At 40.6% G+C, this 22,970-nt stretch overlaps 1 protein-coding gene and 1 long non-coding RNA gene across 3 annotated transcripts in view; one reads left to right on the top strand and one right to left on the bottom strand.

The window, feature by feature from the left end:
* Positions 1-18,066, bottom strand: part of LOC148665497 (uncharacterized) — a 40,587-nt gene extending 22,521 nt beyond the window's left edge. Inside the window, exon 1 of one of the 2 annotated variants that reach the window (XM_088631619.1) lies at positions 17,560-18,066. In XM_088631619.1, the coding sequence (XP_088487745.1) occupies positions 17,560-17,947 (388 nt within the window). In that variant the 5' untranslated portion in view covers positions 17,948-18,066. The remainder of the gene's footprint in view (positions 1-17,559) is intronic. The other variant, XM_088631620.1, reaches the window with a different exon arrangement.
* On the top strand, positions 18,061-22,003 carry LOC148665496 (uncharacterized). The gene is made up of 2 exons (XR_015936564.1): positions 18,061-18,225; positions 21,538-22,003. It is a non-coding gene; the product is annotated as an uncharacterized LOC148665496 (long non-coding RNA).
* The last annotated feature ends 967 nt before the right edge of the window (positions 22,004-22,970 follow it).

Raw genomic sequence — 22,970 nt, 5'->3', positions numbered from 1 at the left:
GCATTCTCCCGGTCTGTGTCTTCTAGGATATAATGCCAGCGCTTTTTTATTAAATTTGTGTTTCTAATAACGCCACAGCAAACTCTTGTTTTTATGTCCACTATAACAGATCTCCTTTGCTTTTAACCAAGCATTTAATAATTTCCTAAAATGAAAATGATTTACTTTATTTCCCTCACGGGATCAATAAAAGTATCTATCATCTGTCTAAACTATGGGACAGAATTCTGGGGTCTCCCCATACCAGAGATTATGGTAGGGCTTCAGAATGGTGATTGGCTGACACCATGTATAGCTGGTTTGCTATACATACTGTACCAGGAAGAGGATTTCTTTCTATTCAAAACGTGTATTTTAAAAGTTTAAGAAGTAAAAGCCTTACAGCGTACACAGATTTCTAAACTGATCAGGATCGTTATCTTTGTCTTATGCATAATAATGTTCACCGCTCTGTCCAGCAAATTAATAATAAACTTATATTAATTATAAACTTTTATATAGCGTTTTAAACGAATAAGTAATTAGATTGCTCATAAACCTAATCACTTGCTTTTTCTTTTTATTTAGGCTCAGATTTCTATAGATACTATAATATACTATAATAATACTATAGATCGTATTATTAATAACCATAATAACAACCAACCAACAAAAACAACCATATAAACATAATACCAACCAAAAACATAGATAACAACCACAATACAAAATCAAATAATCAAACCATTTTACTCTCGCAAAGTCCTCCAATTATCATAATCCCGCCCCTTATGCAAAACCAAACCTTCCTCCCATCCCAGTTTATCCTGTTTATCACAAACAAAATCCACCTCAATTTTCAACATAAAGCATTACACAAAATCAATACCTCAACACTCCATACTCAACAACGATAATTCACAAACAGCCAGAACATGTAACTACACATTCCCAAACAGACCTAATTTCCATAGCCCCGCCCCTTATGCAAAACCAACATCCCTCCCCTGTTCTCTCTCTCCCCTGGCGGTTGTAATTGTTTTTATTTTCAAAAAATTTTTCGCAAAGTCATGTATTATAAAAATCTTAAGATTTTTATATTTATGTCTTTATTTAGTGGTTTCATTAGTGACAAAGGCTAAACTTTCTTGGAAAAATGTATTTTATGTAAACCATGTTTGCTATTAATTCATTCAGGGCTAAAATATGTTCATTGTCTTCTAATGAAAGAAGGGTTCCTTTCGCCGTAGTCGGGAGCCTAGCCTTTAACTAGTAAGTACTGTATTTACTGGGTTTTTGAGGGGGGGGGGGTGTCTTTCGCTGGAAATCTCGCCTCCTACTTTGAAAATACCCGTGAAATCGGTTCAATTCGTCACAGCCAGCACTCCTGCAGAGAGGGGGGTTGTACTTGCAGTGTATACAGTACACGCGTTATGCTCTTCGTTAATGTCTGTGAAGTTTTATTTAATCTCTGAGCCATACTGATTCTTCTGGAAGCCAGTTTCTGCCAGGGAGTAAAAAAAAAAACACACTATGGTATTCTCTCCAATGCAGTGCAGTTAAAAACATACCTCTGATGCTGCTCCTAAATGAATATCGTTTATGACCATCAGAAGCTTTATGCTCCTTTTCTTTTTTCCAGTGTATTGAACAGGGAGAGGCATTTCATGATGTACTTTTCACTGATGAAACAACAGTGGCTCTGGAACAGTTTTCAACCAAGTCGTTTTATAAAAAGGGAAGATATGTACACGTTACTGAAGCTAAAAGTTTAGCCTTTGTCACTAATGTAACCACTAAATAAAGACATATAGAAATCCCTACGTTACAGACTGTATATGGCTGGTATTGGTAGTTTAAAGATAAAATACACACCAGTATTTCCACTTTCTCCCTAAACATTTTAAGCATCAGAGTCTTACATGTGGTTATTTCGAAAACGTTTGTAAGTGCTCCTTCTGACCATGTTACTGTTTACTGTTACTGACCATATTAAGTTTAAGTGCCTGTGGGCACTTTTCCTGTCCGTGGGGGGTGGACCGTCTTTCATTAGAAGGTTAGTCTGTTCTACTCTGAGAATGTAGAGGGGGTGGAAAGTGCCCGCGGTCATTTAATTAGTTTTAAAATTCACACTGATTCCCTTGTGAAGATACGGACATAGGAATATTCGTGCATGGTCAAAAAATGGCATAAAAACGACAAAGTGAAGGCTGTGAAAACATTCACAATGTACTTTATACACAAAGCAAATATACCCCCCCCCCCCTCTCAATTCAATTCAAGCTGCTTTATTAGCATGACAGATGGATACAATCAGTGTTGGGTATTTACTTTGCTTTGAGATGCCACTTTTAAAGGTGATATATAAAATCAAGGCTTTAACTTGCTTTAACTCCGCAAGTCTGAGTTCTTGTGTCTGTCCTATCCGAACCCGAAAGTATTACAATATGTATCTTTATAGCAGGTGGTGTACAGCTTTTTAGTATAGATTACACTTTTCTAAAATGTATTTAAAAAATAAAAACGATTACAATCTAATCTTTGCACGTTTGATCCCAAAATAAATCTAAACGGGGAGAAAGCTATTCTGAAAGTTTATTGAGATACTTAGAAGACAAAGATATCAATTTATGTTGCATTTGTCTGATTGTGAATCAAAAAACACATATATTTAAACCCGCATTTGCGATTTAAATCAAAACATTATTTAAATCAATATAAATGTTTATATTGTAACGCCTAGGTGACTATTCATTGTTATTAAAATGACTTAAATTCGATCATGTTGTGATATTTAGAAATATAAATTTGTTTGGTGCGAGTGAGGTTTTATTTAATCTCTGACTCAGTGATGGCCTGGCATGGTGAGGTGCGCTGGCAGCTATGTGGTGTTATGCAGTGGTGGCCTGACACGGTGAGGTGCCCTGGCAGCTGTATGATGCAGTGGTGGCCTGGCACAGTGAGGTGCGCTTGCAGCTATGTGACGCAGTGGTGGCCTGGCACGGTGAGTTGCACTGGCAGCTGTGTGGTTTGACGCAGCTGGTGGCATGGCACGGTGAGGTGCGCTGGCAGGTGAGTGATGCAGTGGTGGCCTGGCACGGTGACGTGCGCTGGCAGCTGTGTGATGCAGTGGTGGCCGGGCACAGTGAGTTGCGCTGGCAACTGTGTGGTGTGACGCAGTGGTGGCCTGGCACGGTGAGGTGCGCTGGCAGCTGTGTGATGCAGTGGTGGTCGGGTATGTAGAGGTGCACTGGCAGCTGTGTGTTGTGACGCAGTGGTGGCCTGGCACGGTGAGGTGCGCTGGCATATAATGAATATATTCATGTGCATCCAACACACAGTTCAACGCTAGCAACTACACAAAATCTAAAATATGAGCTCAACTTGCCACTTACAATACCAACAGTACCAGCTAACTTTAGTAGTGACATTTTCATGGATCTTTTTAACAATAAAATTTACAATATCAGACTTCAGACACAATTAAACAGGCCTCAAAAAAGTCTGGTACAAACATTTTCAGCATGGTGAAACATAGTGAACATTTCCACCACTGCGTCGCACCACACAGCTGCCAGCTGTGCCAGGCCACCACTGCATCACACAGCTGTCAGCGCACCTCACCGTGCCAGGCCACCACAGCGTCACACAACACAGCTGCCAGCGCACCTCACCGTACCAGGCCACCACTGCGTCACACCACACAGCTGTCAGCGCACCTCACCGTGCCAGGCCACCACTGCGTCACACCACACAGCTGCCAGCGCACCTCACCGTACCAGGCCACCACTGCATCACACAGCTGCCAGCGCACCTCAGGCCACCACTGCGTCACAACACACAGCTGCCAGTCCACCTCTACATACCCGACCACCACTGCATCACAACACACAGCTGCCAGTGCACCTCTACATACCCGACCACCACTGCATCACACAGCTGCCAGCGCACCTCACCGTGCCAGGCCACCACTGCGTCACAACACACAGCTGCCAGTGCACCTCTACATACCCGACCACTACTGCATCACACAGCTGCCAGGGCACCTCACCGTGTCAGGCCACCACTGCGTCACACATATTTCAGCGCCATATATATCATGGATATTATGGAATCTAATGGATGGATATCTTAGTTATCTTTCTAGTTCACCGGTTTGCATGCATAAATTTAATTTTGAAAGCCACTGAGACATCAGGTACTACTGTTGTATTTATGAAAAAGAAACAAAACAAAAAACATACTAACAACTGTGCCATCCTACTCCTTAGTTAATACATTTTATTATTCATAAACAGTTAACATTGTTAGCAAAATATTTTGAATTATATTTAACCCTATTTTTTCTTTAGTTTTGTATTTAACTTATTATATGATAGTCAGACTTAATGTATATTTGAACAATGAAAATATATTTTTACAAGATTTTACATTAAGCACTTAAAATTAATATGGTTAATAATAGTAAACTGTAACATGCTGTAACAAGATCGGTTAAACTGCGAAGAAAATGCTTTCAGAGAAAATGTTTCAGGTGTGAAGAACATAGATCTCCAATGCAATTTCAACCAAACCTGTTCCCACACACCCTGTCCCCACTACCATTAGAATATACACAAACATTTTAGCGTTTCATTCTGAGCAGAAGACCCTCACACCTGAAGAGTGCTGGCTGTGACGAATTAAACCGGTTTTACAGGTTTCAATCACAGACCATGTGACATGGGACTCAGTAAAGTAACACACAGCGCCACTGGATTTGATAATACCTAACCAAAATCCGCAATATGGTAACAGAACCTGTGTAATTGTTGATAGATGATGTACTCGTAACATTTTTTCAAGACGAACTACAACATTTAAAAAATGACTTGTATGTACTTGATATCTCTAATCAATCCACGGGTTCCAGCACAAAACAAAACTAAAACGCATACCGTTTCGCGCTTCTTATTAGTTGCTCAAAAGTAATATGACCGTATGAAATGCATAATATAAACCTAGAAACATATACGTGAGCAGTACTTAAGCACTGTAGTATAGGTGTTAAGACATACCTCTCAAATACTGTAAATCAAGTTAAAAATATCTCAAGACCGATTCTGGTCGTAATGAAACCATGTTTCGTGTATGTTTTCTTTTTCATCTTGAAATAACTCATTTCTAAATACCTTTTTCACTGTTAACATCTTGCAGCAACTTTGCGACAAAATATACACTCTGACAGTTCATCCTGCTACCAACATTAAATAAAACAAATCTTAAGATTTCTATATTTATGTCTTTATTTAGTGGTTTCATTAGTGACAAAGGCTAAACTTTCTTGGAAAAATGTATTTTATGTGTTGCGGAAAAAACTGACTTGCTTTAACAAAATATGTTTACAAATCCTTTCACCTGGCATTTTCGTAGTTAGAAATTATGGAACGCTCTGTTAAAAGCAAGGGAGTTTTAATGTCCGTTGCAGTTCTTTTGCAACATGAATATAATTATATCGTTATTAATTTCTTGAGATACGCGATTCCATATTATATTCCCTTTTAATCAAATTCTAAAAGTATGCTTGTTGACTCCGGTATCACGTTAGTTAAAGACTTCGAAGCTTACAATGTTTAGGGAGAAATGGAATACTGGTGTGTATTTTTTCTTTAAAGTACAGAGACCAGCCATATACTCTATATATACTTTATGTTAAGATTTCCCTTCAGTGGTAAAATTAGATATGAATATTCAATACTTAAACAGGCACAGTTAAGACATTAAATATACATATACATATTGTATACAGTACAGTTTGGATACGGTAATGTGTTTATGTTACGCGATTAAAAAATAAATAAATAAAACTGAAAGGTCCAGCACCAGCTGGATTCGAACACACAACCTGCCAGTTGGTAGTCACGCACCTAGACCAGTAGGCTACAAGACAGCTCGCATGAACAGGCAGGCGAAACAGCCCTACACAGCCCTGCCGCAGTACACGGATATAATCATACCGTTATTAAATTCTTGAGATACGCGATTCCATATTATATTCCCTTTTAATCAAATTCTAAAAGTATGCTTGTTGACTCCGGTATCACGTTAGTTAAAGACTTCGAAGCTTACAATGTTTAGGGAAAAAATTGAATACTGGTGTGTATTTTTTTCTTTTCATGATAGGTGTCGCATTTTATATCATTTTCGTAGTTAGAAATTATGAAACGCCCTGTTAAAAGCAAGGAAGTTTTTATGCCCGTTGAAGTAAAACAAAATGCCTGACAAAGTATGGCTTGGACAGATTCCAAGTGCTTGTACAAATGTGCTAAAGAAATTATACTTTGAGTATACAGCTTGTCCAAAGTCATCCATTATTAATACTATTAGTAATATCTTCAGTAAAGGCTTTGATGCATAAATATTTCTGATAAAGGTAGGTTGTGTACTTTTGTCCAACTGAGCAATCTTGCTTTCATAAAATATACCAACATTTTAATGACTGATGATTAACATGCTGTAATACACAGTTCAAAATTAAAGGCTCAAATGCTGTACATGAGAGGTTAAGCTCCCCCTGGCGGTCTTACAAGGCGACGCCGGATAGTTAGTCATGTGACACACGTGAACTGCGTGATACCCCGGTGGGCGTGTCGCGGTATGCCGCGAAATACCTCACCCATTTTGAATGGCTGCATCTGTATAATCTGGACTGGGGGTAACTCTTCTTAGTGCACTTCTCACTGACTGGACTGATTGTATTGCATGTATTGTATTATTGCATTATTGTCTCATTTCGTTACACTGTGCTGTGTTGACTGTGTCAAGCTGCTGTTGCACTCCAATTTCCCTCACGAGATCAAAAAAGTATCTGTCTACTGTGCTTTCACCCTGATATCATTGAGCTTTACTATACTGTGTTGTTACCCCAATTTCACTGGACTTTACTGAGCTCTACTGTATTTTTACCCTGACCTCACTGCATTTTACAGCACTGTTCAGTGTTTTTACCCCAATCTCACTGGGTTTAACTGCTCTGTACTGTACTTTTCCACTGATCTGACTGGGCTGTACTGTGCTAGACTGTTTTTCCACCCTGATCTCACTGGGTTTAACTGCACTGTACTGTGTTTTTACCCTGATGTCACGGGGTTTTACTGTGCTGTACTTTCTTTATACTCGGATCTCAATGGACTGTACGGCACAGTACTGTGCTTTAACCCTGATTTCACTGGGCTTTACTATGCTGTACAGTGTTTTTACTCCCATCTCACTGGACTGTATGGCACAGTACTGTGTTTTTGCCCTGGTCTCACTGGGCTGTACTGCACTATATTGTGCCTTTTCCCTGATCTCAATGGGGTTTACTGAACTGCACCGTGTTTTTATCCTGAAGTCACAAGTCTTTACTGCGCTGAACTGTACTTTTGCCCCAATCGCACTGGGCTTTAAAGCACTGTACTGTGTTTTTACCCGTTTCTCACTGGGCTGTACTGCACTGTACAGTGTTTTTAACCTCATCTTACAGGGCTTTGCTGCTCTGTACTGTGTTTTCACCCTGATCTCACTGGGTTTAACTGTGCAATACTGTGTTTTTACCCTGATCTCACTGGGCTTTACTGCGCTATACTGTGGTTTAGATCTTTATCAATGGGTTTCACTGCACTGTACTGTGTTTTTACCCTGATCTCACTAGGCTGTACTGCACTGCACTGTGTTTTTACACCAATCTCACTGGGCTTTACTGTACTGTACTGTGTTTTTACCCCAATCTCATTGGGCTTTCCTGCACTGTACTGTATTTTTACCCTGATCTAACAGGGTCTTACTGCACTGCACCATGTTTTACCCTAATCTCACAGGGCTTTATTGAACTGTACTGTGCATTTACCCTGATCTCACAGGGCATTACTTCACTGTACTGTGTTTTTACCCTGATCTCATAGGGCTTTACTGCATCGTACTGTGTTTTTTTCCCTGATCTTAATGGCCTCATTGCACTGTACTGTGTTTTTACCTTGATCTCAGTGGGCTTCACTGTGCTGTACTGTACTGTTTTGACCTTAATCTCACAGGGTTTTGATGTGCTGTATTGTGTTTTTATCCCTATGTAGCTAGGCTGTACTGCACTATACTGTGCTTTTCCCTGATCTCACTGGGCTGTACTGAGCTGGACTGTTTTTACTCTCATCTCACAGGGCTTTATTAAACTGTACTGTGCTTTTACTCTAATCTCAGGACTTTATTGAACTGTACTGTCCATTTACCCCGATCTCACGGCGTGACTGCACTACTGTGTTTTTACCCTAATCTCATAGGGCTTTACTGTGCTGGACTGTGTTTTTACCTCGATCTAGCTGGGCCTTACTGCACTGTACTATGTTTTTACCCAGATCTCAATGGACTGTACAGCACAGTACTGTGTTTTACCCTGATTTCACTGGGCTGTACTGCAATATATTGTGTTTTTACTCCAATCTCACTGGGCTTTACTGCACTGTACTGTGTTTTTACTCCAATCTCACTGGGCTTTACTGCACTGTACTGTGTTTTTACCCTGATGTCACAAGGCTTTACTGCGCTGTACTGTTTTTACCTACAGTGGTGTGAAAAAGTGTTTGCCCCCTTACTGATTTCTTATTTTTTTGCATGTTTGTCACACTGAAATGTTTCAGATCATCAAACAAATTGAAATATTAGACAACGATAACACAAGTAAACACAAAATGCAGTTTTTAAATGAAGGTTTTTATTATTAAGGGAAAAAAAAATCCAAACCTACATGGCCCTGTGTGAAAAAGTGATTGCCCTCCCTGTTAAAACATAAATCAACTGTGGTTTATCACATCTTTAGAAAGCTGAGTTCAATTTCTCTAGCCACACCCAGGCCTGATTACTACCACACCTGTTCTCAATCAAGAAATCACTTAAATAGGACCTGCCTGACAAAGTGAAGTAGACCAAAAGGTCCTCAAAAGCTCATCCAAGAGGTCACAAAAAAACCCACAACAACATCGAAAGAACTGCAGGCTTCACTTGCCTCAGTTAAGGTCAGTGTTCATGACTCCACCATAAGAAAGAGACTGGGCAAAAATGGCCTGCATGGCAGAGTTCCAAGACGAAAACCACTGCTGAGCAAAAAGAACATAAAGGCTCGTCTCAGTTTTGCCAGAAAACATCTTGATGATCCTTAAGACTTTGGGGGAAAATACTCTGTGGACTGACGAGACAAAAGTTGAACTTTTTGGGAGGTGTGTGTCCCATTTCATCTGGCGTAAAAGTAACACAGCATTTCAGAAAAGGAACATCATACCAACAGTAAAATATGGTGGTGGTACTGTAATGGTCTGGGGCTGTTTTGCTGCTTCAGGACCTGGAAGACTTGCTGTGGTAAATGGAACCATGAATTCTGCTGTCTACCAAAAAGTCCTGAAGGAGAATGTCCAGCCATCTGTTCGTGACCTCAAGGTGAAGGGCACTTGGGTTCTGTAGCAGGACAATGATCCAAAACACACCAGCAAGTCCACCTCTGAATGGCTTAAGAAAAACAAAATGAGGACTTTGGAGTGGCCTAGTCAAAGTCCTGACCTGAATCCGATTGAGGTGTTGTGGCATGACCTTAAAAAAGCGGTTAAGACTCAAAAACCCTCCAATGTGGCTGAATTACAACAATTCTGCAAAGATGAGTGGGCCAAAATTCCTCCACAGCGCTGTAAAAGACTCATTGCCAGTTATCACAAATGCTTGATTGTAGTTGTTGCTGCTAAGGGTGGCCCAACCAGTTATTAGGTTTAAGGTGCAATCACTTTTTCACACAGGGCCATGTAGGTTTGGATTTTTTTCCCCTTAATAATAAAAACCTTCATTTAAAAACTGCATTTTGTGTTTACTTGTGTTATCTTTGTCTAATATTTCAATTTGTTTGATGATCTGAAACATTTCAGTGTGACAAACGTGCAAAAAAATAAGAAATCAAGAAGGGGGCAAACACTTTTTCACACCACTGTATTTCTCACTGAGATTTACAGTGCTGTACTGCATTTTTACCCAGATCTCACTGGGCTGTACTGCACTGTATTGTGCTTTTACCATGATCTCACTGGGCTTTACTGCAGTGTACCGTGTTTTTACCCTGAAGTCACAGGGCTTTACTACACGGGACTGTGTTTTTACCCCGATCTCACCGGGCTTTACTGCACTGTACTGTTTTTACCCTGATCTCAATGGACTGTACTGCACTATACTATGCTTTTACCCTGATTTCACTGGGATTTACTGCACTGTACTGTGCTTTTACCCTGAACTCACTGGGCTGTATAGTGCTGTACTGTGCTTTTCCTCTGATCTCACTGAGCTTTACTATGCTGGACTGTGTTTTTACTCTGATCTCACAGGGTTTTATTAAACTGTACTGTGCTTTTACCCTGATCTTACTGGGCTTCACTGCACTGTACTGTGTTATCATCCTGATCTCACCGGGCTTTACTGCACTATATTGTGCTTTTACCATGATCTCACTGGGCTGTATAGTGCTGTACTGTGTTTTACCATGATTTCTCTGGGCTTTTTACTGCACTGTACAGTGTTTTTACCCCAATCTCACAGGGCTTTGATGTGCTGTACTGTTTCTACCTCGATCTAGGTGGGCTGTACTGCACTATACTGTGCTTTTACCCTGCTTTCACTGGGCTTTACTGTACTGTTCTGTGTTTTTACCCAGATCTCAATGGACTGTGAGGCACAGTACTGTGCTTTTACCCTGATCTCACTTGGTTGTGCTGCGCCGAACTGTGTTTTTACCCTGATCTCACTGGGCTTTACTGCACTGTACTGTGGTTTTACCCTGATCTCACAAGGCTTTGTTGCGATGTATTGTATTTTTACCCTGATCTCACTGGACTGTGCTGTGCTGAGCTGTGTTTTTACCCTGTGTTTTATCAGTGGGCTTTCCTGCACTGTACTGTGTTTTAACCCTGATGTCACAGGGTTTTACTGTGCTGTACTTTCTTTATACTCAGATCTCAATGGACTGTACGGCACAGTACTGTGCTTTTACCCTGATTTCACTGGGCTTTACTATGCTGTACAGTATTTTTACTCCCATCTCACTGGACTGTATGGCACAGTACTGTGCTTTTTCCCTGATCCCAATGGGGTTTACTGCACTGTACTGTGTTTTTATCCTGAAGTCACAGGGCTTTACTGCACTGGACTGTGTTTTTACCCTAAACGCACTGGGCTTTACTGCACTGTACTGTGTTTTGACCCTGATCTCAACAACCTCATTGCACTGTACTGTGCTTTAACCCAGATCTCCCTTGGCTGTACTGCACTGTACTGTGTTTTTACACCAATCTCATTGGGCTTTACTGCACTGTACTGTATTTTTACCCTGATGTAACAGGGTTTTACTGCGCTGCACTGTGTTTTACTCTAATCTCACAGGGCTTTATTGAACTGTACTGTGTTTTTTTCCCTGATCTTAATGGCCTCTTGCTCTGTACTGTGTTTTTACCTTGATCTCAGAGGGCTTCACTGTGCTGTACTGTACTGTTTTGACCTTAATCTCACAGGATTTTGATGTGCTGTACTATGTTTTTATCCCTATCTAGGCTTTACTGCACTATACTGTGCTTTTACCCTGATCTCACTGGGCTTTAATGCACTGTACTGTTTTAACCCTGATCTAACTGGCTGCACTGAGCTGTACTATGTTTTTACCCTTAACTCACTGGGCTTTCCTGCGCTGGATTGTGTTTTTACCCTTGTTTCACAGGGCTTTACTGTGCTGTGCTGTGCTGTACTGTACTGTACTGTTTTTACCCTGATGTCACGGGGTGTACTGCACTGTACTGTGTTTTTACCCTGATCTCTCAGGGCTTTATAGAATTGTACTGTGTTTTTACCCTGATCTCACAGGGCTTTACTGCGCTGTACTGTTTTTACCCTGATCTCACTGGCCTTTCCTGTGCTGGATTGTTTCTTTACTCTGGTCTCACAGGGCTTTATTAAACTGGCCTGTGGTTTTACCCTGATGTCACAGGGCTTTACTTTACTGTACTTTTACCCTGATGTCAGTGGCTGTACTGCGCTGTACTGTGCTTTTATCCTGATCTCACTGGGCTTTACTATACTGTGTTTTCCCACCGATCTCACTGCGCTTTACTGTACTGTACTGTGTTTTTATCCTGATGTCACTGTGGTTCTACTGTGTTGTACTTCACTGGACTTTACTGCACTGCACTGAGATTCTACCCTGATCTCTCTGTGGCTCTACTGTGTTGTACTGTACTATTACTCTGATTTCAATGGACTGTACTGCACTGTATTGTGTTTTAACCACAATCTCACTGGGTTTATTGAACTGTACTCGTGTTCTTACCCTGATCTCACTGGGCTTTACAGCACTATGCTTTTACCCTGATTTCGCTGGGCTGTACTGCACTGTGTTTTTACCCTGATCTCAGGGCTTTACTGCGCTGTACTGTTTTTACCCTGATTTAACAAGCTGTACTACTCTGTACTGTGTATTTACTCTGGTCTCACAGGGCTTTATTGAACTTTACTGTGTTTTTACCTTAATGTCACAGGACTGTACTGTACTGTTTTCACCCTGATGTCATTGGCTTTATTGCATTGTACTATGTTTTTACCCTGATCTCACAGGGCTTTACTGTGCTGTACTGTTTTAACCCCGATTTAACTGACTGTACTGCTATGTACTGTGTTTTTACCCTAAACTCACAGGGGCTCTACTGTGTTTTCGTTTCTAAACTAAACCACCGTAATGGAAGTCGGACATGCCTGATTTGCAGGATATGTTTTTCTAATAAATATGTCAGTTTTGTCTTTTAAAATTCCCTTGATATCCTGACAGGCCCAGGCAATTTCTCAGACGAGAAGAAGATGCTCCTTGAAAACAACACCGCAATATTCACGTAATCCTGCACCTCAAATCCCAGGGATTTTACAGCAAACAGACCAGTACAGAACACTAGAGACACCCTGATATCCACTTTATCCCGCATCCCAAAACTCAGGGATTTTATAGCTCCTAGACAGACCAGTACAGAACACTAGAGATCCCCCGATATTCAGTTTATCGATTAAAAAAAAACACTAAACGAGATCCCAACATTTTCTATAGCGGGTGGGTGTTCCTTATCCAGTTATTGAACAAGATGCCCCAATAAATAACTAAACAATACCGAATCAGCCTAAACTAGCCGTTTTCAGTCCTGTTACAGTATATCAGCACCATAACCGGACAGTATCAGTGCAGCTTTCTAGTAAAATAATCCCATTGCTACATCACACAAGTCTTTCCCACTTCACTCTGCATCTCTCCACTATATTCTGACCAGTGAGAACGTTAAAGACACTGTTTTAAAACACACAGACACTGACTTCATATAAGTCACAGCACTGACCTGACAGCTCCAGTTTCATGTCCATTTTATCTTTCATTTATTTCTTTTATTTTTTTAGTTAATGTGAGTTTGACACGAGGCTGAAGATGGCTACTTATTCGTGTTTTTCCTTCCACCTTAAATGCTGCTGCAGTGACGTTATATCGCCTTTCACCTGTAATTGACTCTCTTTGGTCAGTACTAATCCAGAAGGAATACTGTAGATATCCTCAGTGAAAGGGAATATCCAAATACATAGCGACTGTCCTAGTTGTATTTGTGCATGGAATATATTTCAGAAAATCGCAAACCAATTTTAAAAACTCACAATAACATGAACTTACACTGGGAAAAGGTGACTGCACTTTCTACTTATTACTAGGGCCCTCCCACCTGATTATAAAATTGTCTCACAATTCTAAAACTCAGGTGTGAGAGACAATGGAGCAGACTATCAAAATCCTGGACTTCAGGAATTTTTACTGTATATGACCCACTGTACATGGCATGCAAGAATACATTGGCAAATGGTGATTGCACTTTCTGCTGATTTGCCGTGCCCTTCACTCCTGATTATAAAAACGTCTCAAACTTCTGACATTGAGGTGTGAGATACAATGTGACAGACTGTCAAAACCTTGAAGTACAAGAACTTTTACTGTACCGTTTTTTTAAATATGACCCTCTGAACATGGCATGAGAGAATACATTCGCAAATGGTGATGGTGCTTTCTGCTGTATTGCTGTGGCCCTCCCTCCTGATTATAAAAACGTCTCAAACTTCTGACACTGAGGTGTGAGACACAATGTAACCGACAATGAAAATTTACTGTACCATTTTTTAAATATGACCTTGTGAACATGGAATGTGAGGATTTACAGTCTACAAAACAGCGCAACTTCTGCTGATTTGCTTTGTCCCTCCTTCCTCATTACTAAAACATCTTAATATTGTGACACTAAGGTAAGAGAGAAATAAATTACTCATCATGTACATTTATAATAACTACATTTCACTGTTGCATTTCTGCATTGTGACATTCTGAACATGGCATGTTAAAAAATATAGGAAACCTAGATCAGGACAGGCTAACTGCAATTCATAGTGATTTGTCATTGTCTTACTTTCTGAATGAAAAACGTCTTTTTTCAGTGATTATGACACTCCATAATGACATAAATTATACTTTAATGTCAGAATAAATAATCACGGAAAAAATACTTACAGTGGACATTCATAGTTGTGATTATAGAAATGTTATATATCAGGTGGGTAGCTGCGTCAGCATGCATAGGCTTCAAAGGAACAATTAAAGGTTTATTCCATGTTGAAAAGAGAAGAAGGGAAACAACTTCTCGGCTGTGGAGCCTTCTTCAGGTCTAAGAACGATAGGGCAGTCAGCAAAGATAATCTTCGGTAAAGCGGTTGAGGTCGACTTGGGTTTGCGGGATGTCCAGCTTCTTGGGGACTAGTAAAAAACTGAGGCTTTTGCCGGGAACAGATTGCTCATCCTGCAAAAGCGAAAGTTCAGGGGTTATAGTAACAACAAGGTTAGGATTGGCAGTAGGGTTGCTGATGGTTTTTCTGAGTATAAGATCATTGAGTTTTTTATCCTTCTCTGATTTAACAGCAAACAGACCAGTACATAACACTAGAGACACCCTGATATTCACTTTATCCTGCATCTCAAAACTCAGGGATTTTATAGCTCCTAGACAGACCAGTACAGAACACTGTACTCTGAAGTGAGAAACTGGTAGAGCTGGGAGTTGAGGGACCTGATGAGATTAGTTATGAGGGAATTAACCAAAAATTTGCATTATATCTTTTAAACTATGTATCTTTTACTTATATTTTACTAAATCCGTCTCAGGATATCTGGTCTCAAAAGATAACATAAGCACATGATATCTTTACGCACAGCTGTTCTCAGGGAAATGACCGAGTGACCTCTCCTGGAACAAATGGTCTATTCAGCAGAAGGGGCTGCTTGTCACTCAAGCCAGCAGTAAAGAATATATCTGTAATGGTCAGCTTTTTAGAATGACTGTATATAGCCACAATGCAAGTAGAGAATCATGTGGGAGTGTATCTTGTTTCATTTGTTTCACTGTATAAAAGAGCGCTGTAAGCATTTTCTTTGAAGTCTTGTGCCACACGACGCAAGACTTCCATATGCATATGAATAAAGACGACTTTCAACACACAAAGGCTCAGCAGATGCCGTTTTTTCTGGCACTACAATTATAAAAGGAATATGATGTGGAGCTCTTACCCATTACTTAACTTTTTTTAAGTTGCCATCAAAGATAAACTACAGTCAGCAAAGATAAAAAGATAATTATTTTTTCTGATTGCCCTATCTTTCTTAAACCTGAAGAAGGCTCCACAGCTTAAAGTTGTTTCCTTCCTTCTCTTTTCAACATAGAATAAACCTTTTCTTGTTCCTTTGCAGCCTACGCATGCTGACACAGCAAACATCTGATATATAACTTTCCTATAATCACAACTATGAATGTCCACTGTGGGCATTTTTCCATGATTATTTATTCTGGCATTGAAGCTTATTTTATGCCATACCAAAGTGTCATAATCACTGAAAAAATATGTTTTTCATTCAGAAAGTAAGACAATGACAAATCACTATGAATTGCAGTTAGCCTGTCCTGATCTAGGTTTCCTATATACTTTAACATGCCATGTTCAGAATGTCACAATGCAGAAATGCAACAGTGAGGTGTTGTAATTACAAATGTACATGATGAGTGATTTTCTCTCTCTTACCTTAGTGTTCCAATATTAAGATGTTTTAGCAATGAGGAAGGAGGGACAAAGCAAATCAGCAGAAGGTGCGCTATTTTGTTGACTATAAATCCTCACATTCCATGTTCACGGGCTCATATTTTAAAATTGGTACAGTAAATTTTATTGTACTTCAGGGTTTTGACTGTCTGTTACATTGTCTCTCACACCTCAGTGTCAGAATTGTGAGATGATTTTATAATCAGGAGGGAGGGCCATAGCAATACAGCAGAAAGTGCAATTAGCTTTTCCCAATGCATTCTCATAGGTCATGTTCAGAGGGTCATATTTAAAAAATGCTACAGTAAAAATTCCTGAAGTTAAGTATTTTTATAGTCTGCTATATTGTCTCTCATATCTCAGTGTCAGTATTTTGAGACATTTTTATAACCAGGGGGTAGGTTCATAGCAATAAGCATCATCCTTTTCTCATCCTCAGTTAACCATATATTCTCATATGCCATATTCTAAATGTCCCATTTAATGCTGCTATATTAAAATGTCTTGTAAAATACAATAATTTGAGACTTAAAATGATCAGAAGGCAAGGTCGTGGTAAATATACAGAAAGTGACAGTGAATTCACGTTTTGCTTTTGTCTTATTTACTCGTTGTCTAATATGCCAGTTTGTGTAGTTGTGAGTTTTGAAAATTGGTTTTAGATTTTCTGAAATGTGTTTCATACAAAAATGCAATTTGGACAGTCACTATTTGGTTACACATTCCACTTTTCTGAGGATATGTAATCCATCCGGATTAGTACATTTAAAACAGACTGTAGAAAGCCATCTACAGGCGAAAGGCGACATAACGTCATAGCAGCAGCATTTATGGTGGAATGAAAAACGCAAATAAGAAGCCAACTTCAGCCTCGGGAGTTTGACACCCTAATTTACAGCGCTTCTCTAATAAAAAACGCATGTGAGTTAAGTCATTTTAAGTTTGAACGAGGTGTTTTCGCCCCTGTTACTGTATCGCAGCTGTTTTCTGCACCGAAACCAGACAACAAAGGAGAGGAAGTTACAGACACACGGATTGAAAACACACGGATATTGCAAAACAAAAAAATTTGCAATGGTCGATTATTTATGGCATTTATTTCTAAACTAAACCATCGTACCGACAGTTTGACACGCCTGATTTTAGGACGTGTTTCCTAAAGTCATTGTGTTTATGAAGATGTTTTCAGTCCTATTACTGTAATTGCAGGTGTTTTAAGCGCCATAACCGGACAACAACAGTTCAGTTTCCAGTAAAGAATCGCGTTGCAACATCACACAAGTCTTTCCCACTTCACTCTGCATCTCTCCACCAGATTATCACCATTGAGGAAGTTAAAGACACTGGTTTTAAACACACAGACACTAACTTCATACAAGTCACCACACTGACCTGACAGCTCCAGTTTCGTGACCATTTCTTCTTTTATTTCTGCAGTAATATCACAAGAAAGCCTCTGGGTACCCTGAATTGTCTGTCCCTGATCTTCTCCTGCTCCCGACTCCTTCTCCCACAGCTGCAATCTCCACTTCAGGCTCTCGTTTTCCTTCTTCAGCTGCGACATTTCACTCCCGACACTGTCCTCCACACACTGTGTGATGTTAAACACGGCCCGTCTCACCAGAATCTGGGAGATGCTGCGAAGTTTGTCTTGAAACGCGTCCTCGCAGTCCAACATCCTGTTTCGGAAAACATCGGAAACTTCACACACGATCGATTTCAGCAAAACCTCCATGAAAGAGTGAAGCTCGGTTTGCAGATTTAACAGGAAATTAGCCATTTTCTTACTAATTTACTGACAAAAAAGACGAGCTGAGGAGGTTTAATCTTTATTTTGATCTAAAACAGCGGAATCAATATCTGCCACGAGGTGAAATGCCTACACAGTCGCGTAATATGATGACGTCATTTCTTGGCGCTGCTTCAGCTTCAAAACAAGCGAGGAGCGGAGCTGAGAAAGAAAAGAGGAGTTTCTTCAACCAAAAATAAACCTCACTGCACCTATTAGCACCACCTAGTCAGGAAAAGTGAACCGCCTGCGAGTTCCGCTGTTCGTGGGTATGAATTCCATGTAATAATAAGTGTATTTCCCGTGTTTGTGTTTTTTTTTTTAACTGTGTGCTTGTTAGCATTATTCTCGATGCAGTGGGGTTTTATGTACGTTGTATGTTCAAAATACGTTTTAATTAAAATACACAAGAGTTTCAGCTGTGCTCATCAGCTGATCCCTTAACTCCTTTGATAGAAAATAAGCACAGCAAAACCCACCAATACAATTTTGTAAATAATAATAATATTGTAACGAATTCGGGTTTCGGTGCGAGCAGGCATGGGACTCAGGGAATATGGTTGAACACATTTATTAACTTGAACTTGAACCGGGAAAGGTACACACACAAGGACAGGGGTTACAGAGCTGCACCTTCGCTAACACAGACACGAAGGGAAGGGGCTGTCTCCTAGCCTCCGCCCTACTATATAGCCCCCATGCTAAACCGCTACAATACTTATAATAATAATTGCTTACACTTATATAGCGCTTTTCCGGACACTCCACTCAAAGTGCTTTACAGGTAATGTACAGCATCTACCTGGATGATGCGAGTGCAGCCATAATTCGCCAGAACGCTCACCACACATCAGCTATCAGTGGAGAGGAGAGCAGAGTAATGAAGCCAATTCATAGATGGGGATTATTAGGAGGCCATGACTGGTAAGGGCCAATGGGAAATTTGGCCAGGACTCCAGGGTTACACCCCTACTCTTTTCGAGAAACGCCCTGGGATTTTTAATGACTGCAGAGAGTCAGGACTTCGGTTTTACATCTTATCTGAAGGACGGCACTATACTGGGGCATTAAGACACCTACAGACCGCAGGGTGAACACCCCCTGCTGGCTCCACTAACACCTCTTCTAGCAGCAAGCTTAGTGTTTCCCAGGAGGTCTCCTGTCCAGGTACTGACCAGGCTCACACCTGCTTAGCTTCAGTGGGTTTCCAGTTCTGAGTTGCAGAGTGATATTGCTTCTGGCAATATAAGTTACAATAATCAAATCAAATAAAAATCAAATTAATGTTTATTTATCAAATGCACAACAATACAGCGTGCAGCAGTAGTTGCTGGCAATGAAATGACTTTTCTACAAGCTCACCGGGTCAGTGGGGGGGGTTAAAAATCACAAAATTTACAAAAGTTAAAAAAGGTTACATAATAATACATAATAGTACGATAGAAATTGAATAAATTAAACTCAATACTCAATATAAATAGAGCTTCTATGTGTCCATGGTGTATGCAATATATTATGTCCTAGTAGTGCAGTATGATGAATACACTGAAAATTGTGTCACTGTAGCCATTATAGGTGATTTGCTAAAGGAGCTGCAGGTTGACTATTTAGCAGTCTTATTGCCTGGAGTTAGAAGCTGTTCCATAATCTGTTGGACTTTGACCGAATGCTTCAGTACCGTTTACCAGACTGTAGGAGGGAAAACAGTTTGTGACTGGGATGACTGGGGTCCTTGAGAATGGATCTGGACTTCTTAAGACATCTAGCTGAGTAGATGTCCTGGATGTTTGGTAGCTCACAGCTGGTAATAAGCTGTGCTGATTTCACCACCCTCTGTAGTACTTTGCGATCCCTGGCGGAGCAGTTCCCATACCAGGCAGTGATGCAACCAGTCAGGATGCTCTCAATAGTCCACCTGTAGAAGTTGGCCTGGATATGTGATGGCATGCCAAATGTCTTTAGCCTGCAGAGAAAGAATAGGCGCTGCCGTGCTGTTTTGACCATGATGTTGGTGTGGTGGGTCCAGGTAAAGTCCTCCATGATGTTAACTCCCAGGAACTTAAAACTGCTGACCCTCTCCACTGCAGTCCCATTGATATAGATAGTTGTGTGATCTCCTCCCTGGTGTTTCCTATAGTCCACAATCATCTCCTTAGTCTTACTGATGTTCAGACTCTGTAAACAGACTCTTCACCATCTGTGATCAGGCCAATGACTGTTGTATCGTCCACAAACTTAATGATGGAGTTTGAGTTATGCCTGGTGACACAATCATGGGTAAATAAGGAGTAAAGGACAGGGTAAAGCACACAGCCTTGGGGGGTTCCAGTGTTTAGAGTCAGTGTTAATAATACACATAATTATAATTATAATATGTATTTATAATATGCATAACACTGAATGCAGTATCATAAAGTATCATAGTATCTTTCTACAGATGGGGAATCCATTAAGTCATTTTGTTCCTTTTTGAAAATGAAGCAGCTAAACAAAGTAAGACATACATTTGATAACTTGTATAAGACCTTCCAGTAAACTTGCCTCTTCAGGTGAGCTGCCATTCCATTCTAGCTGATGTAGCAGTTTTTTGGCATCTTTAAACTTTAATGTTTCCTGGCAGCTATCTTAGTTTCTCCAGCTGGAAGAAACAAAAGACTCTAGCATAAAAAAATAAACTCCAAAGGTGAGGGAACACGGAAGTGATTTGGGGAAAAAAGGGAAGGTAAACACCACTCAGAATTTACACTTTACCTCTCTAGCCTAGTAAGTTTTGTATATATCTATCTCTGTAACCTGTAGATTACAGATGTAAGAACAAGTGGCTTCTGATGTCAAAATGTGTGATAAATAGGTGAAGATATTTCAGTTTGAGTCTTCCAGAGAATGTATCCTGAGCCTTAATTTCAGAAAGAGTATGATCTGTGTCACACATATACATGGTCCCCTAGATCATTTCAAAATCACCCAGAGAAGATAATGTGTGCCAGGTAATCTCATTTGGAGAAAATGTCCTGCCATTTACATTTGTGAGACAGGATGAAGACGGCCAGACTGCTTCAGAGTTCATGTCAGAGCAGTGAGAATCACAGATCTGTCTAATCGACAGTTCCCCATCTCAGTTCCTCTTCCTGTATGATCATACCAACTTTCTTCTGTTTCAGAGGAAACATCAGAACTGTGAGGATCACACATCTGTCTAAGATGACAGTTCACCTCTCCTGGCCCTCACTATTCTCCAGTCACACTGATTTCTGTCTTGGAATCAGACAGACAATCACAATGAGCTTATTAATGTATACTGTCCAGGTCGCCCACTTAGCTCACAGAATGCAGGTCTTCTTCATATTCCACACATTAATAAAATAACAGTTGGCGGTAAAGCCTTGGTTACAGGGCCCCTAGCTTATGGAACAGTCTCCCACCCCATGCTCAGGATGCCGAGTCAATCTCAGTATTTAAATCCAGACTGAAAACCTATTATGTCAGCCTAGCCTACTCACAGCTTACATTGTAGCCTGCTGCAACCATGGCTGCTGGTGCTGCTGTACATGCCATTGTGTGTCTCTATGTTGGTCCACCAGGTAGAAACATCTGTTCTGACCAAACTATCCTATTCTCTTCGCCACATGTCCGGATGGCACCTGGGCTGGACACCACCTGACTTGGATGCTGCAATACTGCCATGGATTCAAGAGGGATATTGTGGATATAGCTATCGTTTAGGAGGATTTTGCTGGTCTACAGAGATCTGCATGGATTACTGACATACAGAAGACTTGATGGATGGATTAATACCCTTATTCATTTATTCATTTTTTAATTTTATAATATTAGCATGCCCAAAGGGGTTGGGCAGCCAGTTGACCTTGGACCCCCTGGAGGTTTTTTTTTCTCTGTACTAAGGAGTTTTTGGTTCCTCTCCTCCATTGACTTCTGGTCTTTTCTGTTCTGTATTACAACATGTATGGTCACTTTCTTTGTTACGTGCCTTGGGGCAACTTTGTTGTGCAAGGTGCTATATAAAAATAAATTGAATTTAATTAACCATCCACTGTGCAGAAACTCACAGTCCTTGTGAAAATGACAGTCTTTCTCTAAATAAGGGGACAGCTTATACCAAAACGTCTGCTCACTTGTTCTGTGGGACAGAGGCACCACAGAGATTTACTAAGAGTGGCAATAAGGAATCGGATTTCTCACCCCAGCTTCTCTTACCTCTAGACTATGAGGATCATTCTGTTAGAATGTCCAGCTACAAAAGAGGGATTTCAATTATACTGTGACACTGAGAAGACAGAGTATAGGACCCACAGAGACCAAGAGAAGGGCTTGAGTTGGAAAGAGCAGATCAATGGAGAGGATGGCAAAACTACATTAATGAGCTCAATCATTCTCAGTGAAAGAGCAGCTCACCAAGGGGGATGTGATGGAGGTGGGTGATGAGAGTAAAGTGCTCCTCTCTCAATGTGGGTGAAGACGACCATGAGAGAACCTCCTTGCCAGTTAACCCCAGGGTTAACCAGAGCTGCTGCTGTTACTGATGACTCTTCATCTTCAGACACTGATAACACAGAGACTGAGGGTCAGAAAGACAGGATGACATCCACTGCTAATTGCTATACAGCATAAACCACAATTACAAAAAATGAGACAAAACCTCTTTAGAAGCCCTTTACACAGAGAATTCTTAACACATTCTCAATGTAAAGAGAGAAGTACAACATAATGTGTACACGGCTGAATTAGGCCAATACCCACTGCTAATGGCCAGCAGCCATATCACTCTGCAACTCACAAATGGCAACACACTGAAGCTAAGCAGGTGTGAGCCCTTGTCAGTATCTGGACAGGAGACCTCCTGGGAAAAACTTAAGGTTGCTGAGGAAAGAGGTGTTAGTGGAGCCAGCAGGGGGCGCTCACCCTGCGGTCCATGTGGGTCCTAATGCGCCAGTATAGTGACGGGGACATTATACTTTAAACAGGCGCCATCCTTCGGATAATATGTAAAACCAAG

Source organism: Lepisosteus platostomus, chromosome 5 (assembly GCF_059453375.1).
Source record: "Lepisosteus platostomus isolate fLepPlt1 chromosome 5, fLepPlt1.hap1, whole genome shotgun sequence".
Classification (NCBI taxonomy): Eukaryota; Metazoa; Chordata; class Actinopteri; order Semionotiformes; family Lepisosteidae; genus Lepisosteus; species Lepisosteus platostomus.
Note: the sequence above shows the minus strand (reverse complement) of the source record. Positions and strands in the feature narration are given on the sequence as shown.